General features: G+C 42.3%; 1 protein-coding gene across 2 annotated transcripts; it reads right to left on the bottom strand.

Annotated features, from left to right (window-relative positions):
- Positions 1–71: 71 nt before the first annotated feature.
- Positions 72–9,981, bottom strand: LOC139411332 (proteasome 26S subunit, ATPase 3). Of its 2 annotated transcripts, none has more exons than XM_071157578.1 (12): positions 9,855–9,981; positions 9,265–9,345; positions 8,951–9,076; positions 8,647–8,751; positions 7,178–7,240; positions 6,917–7,054; positions 6,676–6,819; positions 6,386–6,534; positions 6,157–6,253; positions 707–852; positions 525–606; positions 72–365 (listed from the first exon to the last, which is right to left on the bottom strand). In XM_071157578.1, the coding sequence occupies exons 1-12, from the start codon at positions 9,894–9,896 to the stop codon at positions 255–257; spliced, it is 1,284 nt and encodes a 427-aa protein (XP_071013679.1). In that variant the 5' UTR covers positions 9,897–9,981; the 3' UTR covers positions 72–254. The 2 variants fall into 2 exon arrangements, with proteins under 2 accessions (XP_071013679.1, XP_071013680.1); XM_071157579.1 differs by having other exon boundaries at positions 9,861–9,970.
- Between the last annotated feature and the right edge of the window lie 2,385 nt (positions 9,982–12,366).

Here is a 12,366-nt window from a genome sequence, read left to right as displayed (position 1 = left end):
CTGATTCAAATAAAGATGCTTTTTTTTTTGACTTCCCCAAATGGGAACATCTGAAATAAAATGCAGATATCTTTTCCATCCAGCCAAAGGGCAAATGTAAAGCCTTTATTCTTTCATGGACCATAAACAAGCCAAAACAGGTCTCACAAGAGAGAGAAGTGACAATGTTGCGCACTAACAGTACAGAGATTGGTTCATGTTTTGGACACATCTGGAGAGTATCACATGCACCCTTCCCCTGAAGCTCCAGGGCCTTAGGCGTAGTACTGCAGGTTGGCCTTTTTCTTGGCCTGTACTTCTAAGATGCCTTCCATGTAGTCCTCATGATTGAGCTCAGTTGCCCCCCTGCGAAGGGCGATCATACCCTGGAAGAGAAAGTAAGTTAAATCCATGTTTGTTCCTAAATGCATCTAGGTCTTTTTTTTAAAAGAAAATGGGCAAATTAAGTCACTGAAAGGAAACAACGTAACTTTAGTTATTGTGCTGGTTCTTTCACAAATTTGTGCATGTTTAGTATGACTCACCGCCTCCACACACACTGCTTTGCACTGGGCGCCATTGAAATCATCAGTGCACCTGGCCAGCTCCTCGTAGTTGACATCAGGGCTGTGGGAAGACCAGTCAGAGTTGAGCTCAAGTATATTTAATTATAAATCATAACATGCATATCAATTTGGCTGATGAAGCATAGCGGATTGGTCCAAACCTGACGTTCATCTTGCGTGAGTGAATCTGCATGATGCGGGCTCGTGCTTCCTCATTGGGCATTGGGAACTCAATCTTACGGTCCAGACGTCCAGAACGCAGCAGTGCGGGATCTAGGATATCCACCCTGTTCGTGGCAGCGATAACCTGGCAGAAGAGGATCAGAAAGTCAAGGCGTCAGCGTACAATATAGTAGTCTGGAAAGACGATGTCAGCACGATACGTCGATAACGAAGGGTGCTGTGCTTTTACCAATCAAACACAGCCCCTGGTCGCCACCCCCTTCCATTACAACTGTTGGATTTTCAAATCCAAACAATGAGAAGTCTCATCCCGGGCAAAAATAAAACATTTGAGGGTGTTTAAAATAACCGATCTCAGTCCTCTTTAAAATGAACTTTGTATTCACACTGCCCTTGCACGAGGACTCAACTTTTTTGCCAGTTCACTTCACCTATTTGGTCGTCCCACTCAATGCACTCTGTTTTTACAAAGTGCAGAACCAGCCATTCCATCAGAACTTTATCGTACAGCTAGATATACCTACTCACATTTTGGAAGCTAGAAGATAATATAATATTGTAATCAACATGTCAATATTATTGGTAGAATAAAAACTGCAGATTAAATAACGCTGTAATTTAAAATTGTACACCCGATGTAGGCTACTGCCCCTTTATTAACTAGCCTGGACTTTGTACCCTGTGTTGTCTTCTCACTATTCAAACCCCACAATCGAATAAACAGCTTATGAAACTCAGTCTAAAGTAGGTCTTCACTGGTATAAAAAACAGGACCCATTCCGAAATGGATCTGTGGCTTTCCCACCCGACCCGATGTGTTTTTAAACAGAGAACTGTTCCGAAAAGGACCAGGGCAAACAGACCAGTGCTGGTTTGGATCTGAGAGACCGTTCAGATCTGAGAGTAGAAAGAGAAAGAAACCTCCAACTGGTCGCTGCCAGCCCCATCAATAAACAAGTGGTATTGGCCAAATTATCTAGTTAGATGACTTATAAACCTCCAATAACAAATGACTATAAAACTATTAATTGTGTTTCGATGTTACGCATTTTAAAAACTATTTTTTCCTAAAACAATAATTATCTATCTCACGGGTTTAGCTGTTGGAGATTTGAGCTCCAAATGCATCTGGGCATTGCATGCATATAGGCGTCCACTGCTAAAAAAAATAGGGGAACACAAACAACACAATGTCAATCACACTTCTGTGAAATCAAACTGTCCACTTAGGAAGCAACACTGATTGACAATAAATTTCACATGCTGTTGTGCAAATGGAATAGACAACAGGTGGAAATTATATGCAATTAGCAAGACACCCCCAATAAAGGAGTGGTTCTGCAGGTGGTGACCACAGACCACTTCTCAGTTCCTATGCTTCCTGGCTGATGTTTTGGTCACTTTTGAATGCTGGCGGTGCTTTCACTCTAGTGGTAGCATGAGACGGAGTCTACAACCCACACAAGTGGCTCAGGTAGTGCAGCTCATCCAGGATGGCACATCAATGCGAGCTGTGGCAAGAAGGTTTGCTGTGTCTGTCAGCGTAGTGTCCAGAGCATGGAGGCGCTACCAGGAGACAGGCCAGTACATCAGGAGACGTGGAGGAGGCCGTAGGAGGGCAACAACCCAGCAGCAGGACCGCTACCTCCGCCTTTGTGCAAGGAGGAGCACTGCCAGAGCCCTGCAAAATGACCTCCAGCAGGCCACAAATGTGCATGTGTCTGCTCAAACAGTCAGAAACAGACTCCATGAGGGTGGTATGAGGGCCCGACGTCCACAGGTGGGGGTTGTGCTTACAGCCCAACACCGTGCAGGACGTTTGGCATTTGCCAGAGAACACCAAGACTGGCAAATTCGCCACTGGCGCCCTGTGCTCGTCACAGATGAAAGCAGGTTCACACTGACCGCATGTGACAGACGTGACAGAGTCTGGAGACGCCGTGGAGAACCTCCTGCTGCCTGCAACATCCTCCAGCATGACCGGTTTGGCGGTGGGTCAGTCATGGTGTGGGGTGGCATTTCTTTGGGGGGGCCGCACAGCCCTCCATGTGCTCGCCAGAGGTAGCCTGACTGCCATTAGGTACCGAGATGAGATCCTCAGACCCCTTGTGAGACCATATGCTGGTGCGGTTGGCCCTGGGTTCCTCCTAATGCAAGACAATGCTAGACCTCATGTGGCTGGAGTGTGTCAACAGTTCCTGCAAGAGGAAGGCATTGATGCTATGGACTGGCCCGCCCGTTCCGTTGCACCACAGACTGTCCAGGAGTTGGCGGATGCTTTAGTCCAGGTCTGGGAGGAGATCCCTCAGGAGACCATCCGCCACCTCATCAGGAGCATGCCCAGGTGTTGTAGGGAGGTCATACAGGCACGTGGAGGCCACACACACTACTGAGCCTCATTTTGACTTGTTTTAAGGACATTACATCAAAGTTGGATCAGCCTGTAGTGTGGTTTTCCACTTGAATTTTGAGTGTGACTCCAAATCCAGACCTCCATGGGTTGATCAATTTGATTTCCATTGATAATTTGTGTGATTTTGTTGTCATTACATTCAACTATATAAAAGAAAAAAGTATTTAATAAGAATATTCCATTAATTCAGATCTAGGATGTGTTATTTTAGTGTTCCCTTTACTTTTTTGAGCAGTGTGTGTGTGTCTGTGTGTATATATATATATATTTATTAAGGGAGCAAAGCTTAGGCATAGCCCCAGAGAAAGATAGACGAAACCGACTTCTTTACACTAGTCAGATAGGCTACTACTGCTAAATAGATACGGGTGTACAGGAGGCTAATTCGTTAATTTTCAATCCGAATATTCTAAATGAAGATAAGCATTATATAGTTGGAGTAACTCTGGTAGGCATAAAACTGTTGGGAGTGCCAGTGCGCACTACCTTCATAGGCCTGCAGTAAGCTAAGCCTAATAATAACCATACCTTCACAAAAAGTTGCTTAGCTTTATTAGGGTAATAAAAGTCAAGTCATTGTTTATAGGGAAAACACGAACAGGTTATTATATTGCGGCATTAAATTACATTTTGCCCTCTTTGGTTTATCCTTTTCATGCTTTTAGTACCAGAATTATATTATGGCAAACATTACAGCTGGAATTTAATTTGCCTAATGAAAATGTCTCAACAGAAAAAAAAGGAAAAAAAAGTTTAACGAGCTCGGCATATATTGCACCTATTATCAACAAAGGCAATACCGAATGTTGGCCTACCAAACGACAGTAATAGGCTAATGCTATTTCTTTTACAACAAGCTTATAATAATTATTAATGACGAAACTATTTAAAATAAATTCAAAAATACATAAATGACAGGTATAAAATTGTATCAAACTTGAATAGTGAGTCGCACACAATCCATTTGGCCCCGCCAACAATCTTTGTCCACTACAATATAAACATTTGTCAGCTTCTTTTCACTGTACTCTTTTTCCTCTAACTTTCATTTTACTTCAATGAAGAAGAACTCCCATCTTCACAATCAACAGTAGCCGTCCACGGCTCCTTTTAAACTGAGGTGAGCAGCTGGAACCAGTTTCAGCTGGACATAAGCTATAAGTTTTATTGAGTTGCAAATTGTTGACATAAGCTCACGCAGTTCTCATCACACAAACAATAAATTAACAGAGGACAGGTCCAATCGGGTCCAGTTGGTAAATCAATTTTAATTACACATACCCAAGACCCGTAGAAATTATATCAGATCCTACCCTGATCCGAGACAAAAGTCGGAATTTAGAACCCAGACCCTCTCTGGGTTTGGGGTCTGTTGGACCTGTAAAGACCTCTAGTCTAAAGAGAACATATTGCAAACAAATAATCTGAACATCGTGTCAGTATAAAACATATTTTGTAATGTCTATGCATTCATAATCGCTAATCAATATCCAAAAACAGCAAACGTTTTTTCCACAAACCTGCACATCATCTCTCTTTTGTGGCACCAATGTGAGGGTTTATGGCACGGGAAATGGTGCTTTGTGTTCACAGTACCCCAAAAAATAAATAAAAATAGACCGCGGAATTCAAGCAAACTGAATTGAACCCCTCGAGATGTTCTCAGTTCGGTTCACTTCAGGGGTTCTTGAGGGGTCTGAGTTCCTTTGGAGTGTTCGCACTGCACAAATTCAGGGAAGAGAACCAATCGATAATGCATTTACAACGGTCTCCTATCCAGACCAGTACGTCACAGCTCTCCCTGCGCACTGAGTCACGTCAGCCGGGCTAACAATACAGGGCCTCCTCATAGCATAGTGAAACATCCAGTTCTCCTTAGGTACCAGGTCTCTTGGGTACCTCAAGTACAGCTGATTAAAACTTTAGGGATAGGGGGCAGTATTTTCACGTCCGGATGAAAAGCGTGCCCAAAGTAAACTGCCTGCTACTCAGGCCCAGAAGCTAGGATATGCATATTATTAGTAGATTTGGATAGAAAACACTCTGTGAAGTTTCTAAAACTGTTTGAATAATGTCTGTGAGTATAACATAACTGATTTGGCAGCCGAAACCCTGAGCACAATCCATCCAGGGAAAAAAAACGTTTTGAGGTCAATCTGTTTTCCATTAGTTTTCTATGGTAAGCCCTTTTTAATAGAAATCTGCTTGCAGTTCCTATGGCTTCCACTAGATGTCAACAGTCTTTAGAAATTGGTTGATGTTTTTCTTTTGAGAAATGAAGAAGTAGCCCTGTTCTTTCCATGTGTCACTCCAGGTGGACTCAAGTCTTTTGGTGCGCGTGACCTGGAACGCGCTTCACTTTTTTTTCATCCGGTATTGAACACAGTTTATCCCGTCTTAAGTTTTATTGATTATTTACGTTTTAGGATACCTATGGTTGGATTAGGAAAGTTGTTTGAAATGTTTGGACCAAGTTTACAGGTAACTTATTAGATACTTTGTAGTCATGTTGGGCGAGTTGGAACCGGTGTATTTTCTGAATCAAACGCGCCAAATAAATTGACATTTTGGGGATATAAAGAAGGAATTTATCGAACAAAAAGGAACATTTGTGATGTTTCTGGGACATTTGAGTGCTAACAGAAGATCTTCAAAGGTAAGGCATGAATTATATCGTTATTTCTGACTTTTGTGTAGTGCCTGGTTGAAATATGTGTGTTTATATATGTTTTCATGTGTTGGTATGCGGGGCGCTGTCCTCAGATAATCGCATGGTCTGCTTTCGCCATAAAGCTTTTTTGAAATCTGACACTGCGGCTGGATTAACAAGAAGTTAAGCTTTATTTTGATGTGTTACACATGTATGTTTTGTGAATTTTTATTATGATATTTCTGTTTTTGAATTTGGCGCGCTGCAATTTCACTGGATGTTGTCTAATCAATCCCGTTACTGGGATTAGAGCGGGAAGGGATCACTAAGAAGTAAAGATTTGCTTTAAAAGAACTGAGTAATACCTTAACTTGCATGTTGGGCTGGAACCCATCCAGCTGGTTGAGGAGCTCAAGCATAGTTCTCTGAACCTCCCTGTCACCTGCTTTCTCACTGTCAAACCTGGAGAAATCAAAAGGGATCAGAGGCTTGTGTCGATGCTATTAAAACAGCTATAGAAAGCAACTGTGAAACTTATCATCGGTAGCTGGTTTACAGTGTGTAGGAATCATACAGTTTAACTGCACCACTTACCGTTTGGTTCCAATGGCGTCTAGCTCATCTATGAAGATGATGGAGGGGGCCTTCTCCTTGGCCAGGGCAAAGGCGTCTCGGACAAGCTTGGCACCATCACCAATGAACATCTGGACCAGCTGTGGGCCAGCCAGCTTGAGAAATGTGGCCTGTAGTAGGATGAAAGATAAATAAATAAAACTCTGCCTGTCTACACAATTTTACCCAAAACATAAAAGGAGTTGACACTCCTGCACAAACAAATAACCCCTTGCTAAAATACAAGCCATAAGGTCAATGTTTTGTTTTACCTTGGTCTGGGCAGCACAGGCCCTAGCCAGTAGGGTTTTCCCTGTGCCTGGGGGGCCATACATCAAAACCCCCTTAGGTGGCTGAATACCCAGGTTCTCAAACTTCTCCTTGTGGTTCATGGGCAGAACAATTGCTTCCACCAGCTGAAAGTCAAAAGAATAGCATCACATGTTTTTAAAACTGCAATTACATTCACATACGAGTGTCTAAAGAGATAAGATACAAATGATAATATCGGACCTCCTGGATCTGTTTGTCTAATCCACCAATGTCACTGTACTGTTCAGTGGGGCGCTCGTCCACCTCCATGGCTTTGACTCTGGAGTCATACTCCGTGGGCAGGGTTTCCAGGATCAAGTATGAGTCCTTGTTTACCCCCTGGTCATCACCACAGGGAAAGAGAAAAAGTGACACTCAAGCACAAACAAAAAATAAATCCATAGCTTGTTGAGCAGAGGGAGCTGCTATTCAAGGACACTCAAGTGAACATAAGGGGTTTACCACGAGGTCTCCCGGCTTCAGCTTCTCTGCATCCACCAAGCCAATGACCGGGAGGAAGTATGTCTGCAAGAGCACAAAAGGGGCAACCGCTGTCAACTACAACTGCTGAATAACTCCTATTAATAACTGTTTTAATTTACTAAGAATGACACAGGAAAATTATTGATCAAAATGCAGTTGAACTTGGGAGATCAGACCAGTGTTTCCTCTGGGAGAATTGGTAGTGGTGTGGGGAAAATGTCACAGAGGGGCTGATTTATTTTATTTTGTTCTTGTGACATTAATTTTTTTTAGTCCATTTTAGTCCAAAAGGAATGAAAATAAAATTGATGACGACACCATCTAAAATATAATTTAAACCTCCAGAAATGACAAAAAAATAACATATTGGTAAAAAAAATTTTTTTTTTAATATATTATCACCTCTAGCCCAACTGATGCAGCATAGTGGATATAAATAAATAGGCTGAAGAATGGGGTTTCCTTTCTGCATTTACCCTATTGGGCTAATCATTAGTAGTCGAGCATCAGGTCGGATACCCACATTCTTTCAATGCCATGGGTCGGCTCACAGTTCAGAACAATTAAATGATGGTCGGAAACATTTTAAATCAAGATAATACACATTTTAAAAACCCAGGAGTTTATTGTGTTGCGAATTCCATTCTGTGAGCGGGAAAGCCAGACATAAGGCTACCAGCCACACATGCATTGAGTGTGGAGCCGGGAACTGTCCCTTATTTGTGTGGTGCTAAAACGTTCCCTCTCTCTGCGTGATAATACAAAACTTTGCCAAGTTTACTTTCCCTGGATAGCCTAGCTCACGCGAAAATGGCTAACGTAGGCCTAAGCGGAGAAATAAAAATAACAGTTACGATAAGGGAAGACTACAAAAACAGTGGAAACAGTGCTGCACAAGTGAAATCCCCAGTTTGGAAGGACAACACAGTAGATGGATAAACAGCCTGTAAGCAGGTAGGCCTATTGGTTTAGATAATTCAGTTCATTATTACATTAATTCAGGCATTAGTTCATTATACCATACGCAGGCCATATAAAGTATAAACCGGTGGGGCTGGTAAAAAAGTTTTATTAGCCTACTAAATAAAGCCTATTTTCACAGCCTATATTCAATTTTGGGAATTCCCTCTCCCTATGGCACTCGTAATTTGAATGCACCTCAAAAGGATTATTAATCTCACATAGAACAAAAAACAAGCCAACTAGGTAAATGGATAAACTATTCTATTATGGGGTTGTCAGACATTTCTATTCATTACTTGTTTGTTTGCAGAGGAAAAGTAAATGTGGACTGTTCCAGCATCTTCAAAGTGCTCCTTGGAATAAATATTTTTTAATGTTCCATATTTTGTTGGTGTGGCGGCAATGATTTTGTTGGTGCACACCGCCACAGCTAAATGACTGCTGCAGAAAACACTGGATTGGACATATTCCTAGTTGTTACTTACCTGTCTTGTAGATGTTTTGATGACAGCGCATTTGCCCTTCCTCTGGGAATCTAGATCAATGTTTGCTCCATCCTCCTCCTGGTCATTTGGGTCCACATCCAGAAGCTGCAAGACAGTTTTAAGACATCTCAAGCCTAACCTGTGATGATCCAGACACTGTTGTATGGTCATAAACAGACAATTAGCTCTACACCCATCACAAAAGTGAGCTTCACAAGAATTGCGCTTTTGATACTGAACTGTTCAATACAATAAAACAATTTGGCACTGAGACGAAAGTGTACACATTTCTTCATGCTCCTACCTCAATGACATTGGAGACCAGGTACGGCAGGGTCTTGTTCACTTTGATCTTCTCTGTGTTTTCTTTGATTTTGTCCTTCATGGCCTGCAGCTCATGGGTTACCCTCAATACCTCACTCTTCATGATCTACAACATAAGAGTCCAATTGAATGTATAGACCTAGGCAACTTATTCATAATTTTCATATCATCATTTAAAAGTTGGAAGGGTCAAGTATATGGTGGAGACATAACAGATAAGAAGCTGAAAATTGAGAATAGTGAGGGCCATCTGATACACCAATAGCAGCTAAAATAACTAGTTTAGCTATCTACCTTTATTTCACTGTCCAGAAGACGTGTCCGCTGAACGATCTCTTCGGTGGACATTTTGAGGACTTCTTCGCCGATCCCATCCTATTGTTGACAAACAAAATTGTAATGTTATGATACAACGTAGCTATTTAGCTACTATCGTTAACGAAATACAGTAATCATGACTCCTGGCTATAAGCTAACTAGCTGGCGGCTAATAAGACAAGCAAAATAGCCAGGCTAACGTTAGCTAACAACTTGCAGATATGTTTACGAGTCTCAGTGTGTGTAACGTTAGTTACTAGCTAACAACGTTTTTAAGTGACCAGAAAGGTGTTAACTATGTTAACAGGCTAAATACCAAGAAAAACATTTGTTTTATGTGACCAAGCTAACGTTAAAGAAAATTTGAAAATGTCCTGTGTCACTGTCCCATCAATTTAACAGGCTAGCTAACGTTAGCTTGTAGCTATGCTAGCTGACATCAGTATAAGCTCTTTCGTTTATTCGATACATGTTAACTTCATAATTACGATTATATTCAAATAATAGATGTTGTAATCAAAATAAATTGATGAACTTATTCAAATCTGTTAATTCAAGGAACAAACCTCCACCTCATCCCAAACTGATCTGTCATTCAGCGACGCCATCTTTCCTCTTGTCTTCGTGTTGGTAGTTCTTCTACTTCTTCTTTGAGGTTAATCGGCAGACTACAACCGATGAGGTGTATTACCGCCACCTACTGCACGGGTAGTGACTGAGATAAACGTTTCCCATTGCAGGAAAGGGGGGGAAAACACATCAGATACAATACAACAATTAAATAAATGTAAAAAAAGCATCCCACTCCTATAGACATAGTTCAAAAAAGGGCCTGAGAGGACGAAACAGTCGTCGATAGGATTCAGGTTAACATTTGTAAGGCTGCAGGGCCAGACTGACGATCAGGACGCCTGCTCGGAGTCCCCGTGTCCAAGAACGTCAAGTTAACCCGCCTAAATGACTATTACCCCAGAGCACTCACATCTATAGCCATGAAATACTTTGAAAGCCTGGCCATGGCTTACATCAACACCATAATCCTATCTGGGATGATGGTGTTGATGTGAGCCCTGGATCCACTACAATTCCCATACCACCCCAATAGATCCACAGATGTCACAATCTCTATTGCACTGTACACCTCCCTCACCCACCTGGGCAAAAGGAATAAACATTCAACACCGTAGTCCCCATCCAGCTCATCAACAAGCTCAGGACCCTGGGACTGAACACCTCCCTTTTCAACAGGATCCTGGAATTCCTGAGTGGTCGCCCCCAGGCGGTGAGAGTAGGCAACAAGACATCTGCCATGCTGACCATCAACACAGGGGTGTGTGCTTAATCCCCCCCTGTACTCCCTTTTTTGCTGATGACACCACGGTGGTAGGACTGATCACCGACGGCGATGAGGTGTAACCGGTGTGAAAAGGCTAGCTAGTTAGCGGTAAGCGCTAGTGGCATTTCAAACGGTGATGTCACTCGCTCTGAGACATTGAAGTAGCTGTTTCCCTTGCTCTGCAATAGGCAATGATGCATCGAGGGTGACTGCTGTCAATGTGTGCCGAGGGTCCCTGGTTCAAGCCCAGGATGGGGCGAGGAGAGGGAAGGAAGTAACACTATTACAGAGGCAGCCTATCATGGACTACGGGGGGAGGGGGCAAGCACACCCCCATCCACATCGATGGGGCTGTAGTGTAGCAGGTTGAGAGCTTCAAGTTCCTCTGTGTCCACATCACTAAGGAACTAACATGGTCCACACACACCCACACAGTTGTGAAGTAGGCATGACTGTGCCTCTTCCCCCTCAAGAGGCTGTAAAGATTTGACATGGGCCCTCAGATCCTTAAAAAAAAGTCTACAGCTGCACCATTGAAAGCATCTTGACTGGTTGCATCACCGTTTGGTACGGCAACTACAAGGCACCCGACCACTAGGCGCCGCAGAGGGTGGTGAGTACAGCCCAGTACATCACTGCATTGTCCCTTTTTTGCACAAACTCTCTCGCATTGACTCTATGAACACCCCAACACACACACACTGCATATACGTTCACACACACACACACACACACACACAGTACGCTGCTGCTACTGTCTATTATCTATCCTGTTGCCTAGTCACTTTACCCATGCCATATGTACATTGCTACCTCAATTACCTTGTATTACTGCACATCAACTCATGTACTCTTTCTCCCTGTTTATAGACATATTATTTTTACGCCTACTCGATAATGTTATTTATTCCTCCTATTTTTAACTCTGCATTGTTGGAAAAGGATCTGTAAGTAAGCATTTCACTGATAATCTACACCTGTTGTTTACAAAGCCTGTGACAAATAACATTTAATTTTAATTTATTTGATTGTAATGCCTCTGCTGTAAAATCCCTTAGGTCCAAAAAATGTTCAGCCAGAATCACTATGATGCCTATTTTCTCAGATTTCCTCTTTGTTTGCGCTGTGCCGTTTATAACCAATAAAATAAACGATACAAAGTGCAACTTTTTAACATACAACATGTCAGGATCCTGGGCGAGGAACATTTAATGGTGTCTCTAATCCACCTACCATAGTTTATTCAAAATTGTTCCCTTCTTTCGCTCTTCTCACCACCTCTGGCAGCCTGGTCTCATAGACTAGATGTAACATAGAAAATGTAAATCCGTAACTCTCAAATTTATATGATATGTTATGTTTGGCATGGTTACACCAGGCAGAAGGTTACTTCTGTCTGGTCGTGGTTGGTCGGGTGGATGGGTGGACGTATAACGCGTGTTCGAATCTCATCACAGGCAACTTTAGCATTTTAGCTAATTAGCAACTTTTCAACAACTTACTTATTTTTAACTACTTGGTATGTTAGCTAACCCTTCACCTTACCCTAACCTTAACCCTTTTAGCTAACCCTTTAACCTAACTCCTAACTCTAACCCTAACTCCTAGCCTAGCTAACGTTAGCCAGCTAGCTGGCTAATTCTTATTTACTTGACCGTTGGTGATTCTGTCAACCCCCTAAGTTCTAGGTTCCTGTTATATGGCATACAATAGGAGTATATATATATATACATATATATATA

Source organism: Oncorhynchus clarkii, chromosome 6 (assembly GCF_045791955.1).
Source record: "Oncorhynchus clarkii lewisi isolate Uvic-CL-2024 chromosome 6, UVic_Ocla_1.0, whole genome shotgun sequence".
Classification (NCBI taxonomy): domain Eukaryota; kingdom Metazoa; phylum Chordata; class Actinopteri; order Salmoniformes; family Salmonidae; genus Oncorhynchus; species Oncorhynchus clarkii.
The sequence above is the reverse complement of the archived record's forward strand: the minus strand, read 5'-3'. Positions and strand labels throughout refer to the sequence as shown.

Coding starts and splice junctions, on each gene's coding strand:
- LOC139411332 (XM_071157578.1), bottom strand. CDS start 9,896: ATGGCGTCGCTGAATGACAGATCAGTTTGGGATGAGGTGGAG. Junction 9,346..9,854: donor CAGTTTGGGATGAGGTGGAG/GTTTGTTCCTTG, acceptor TGTCAACAATAG/GATGGGATCGGCGAAGAAGT. Junction 853..6,156: donor AGCCCAACATGCAAGTTAAG/GTATTACTCAGT, acceptor CTCTTCTGCCAG/GTTATCGCTGCCACGAACAG.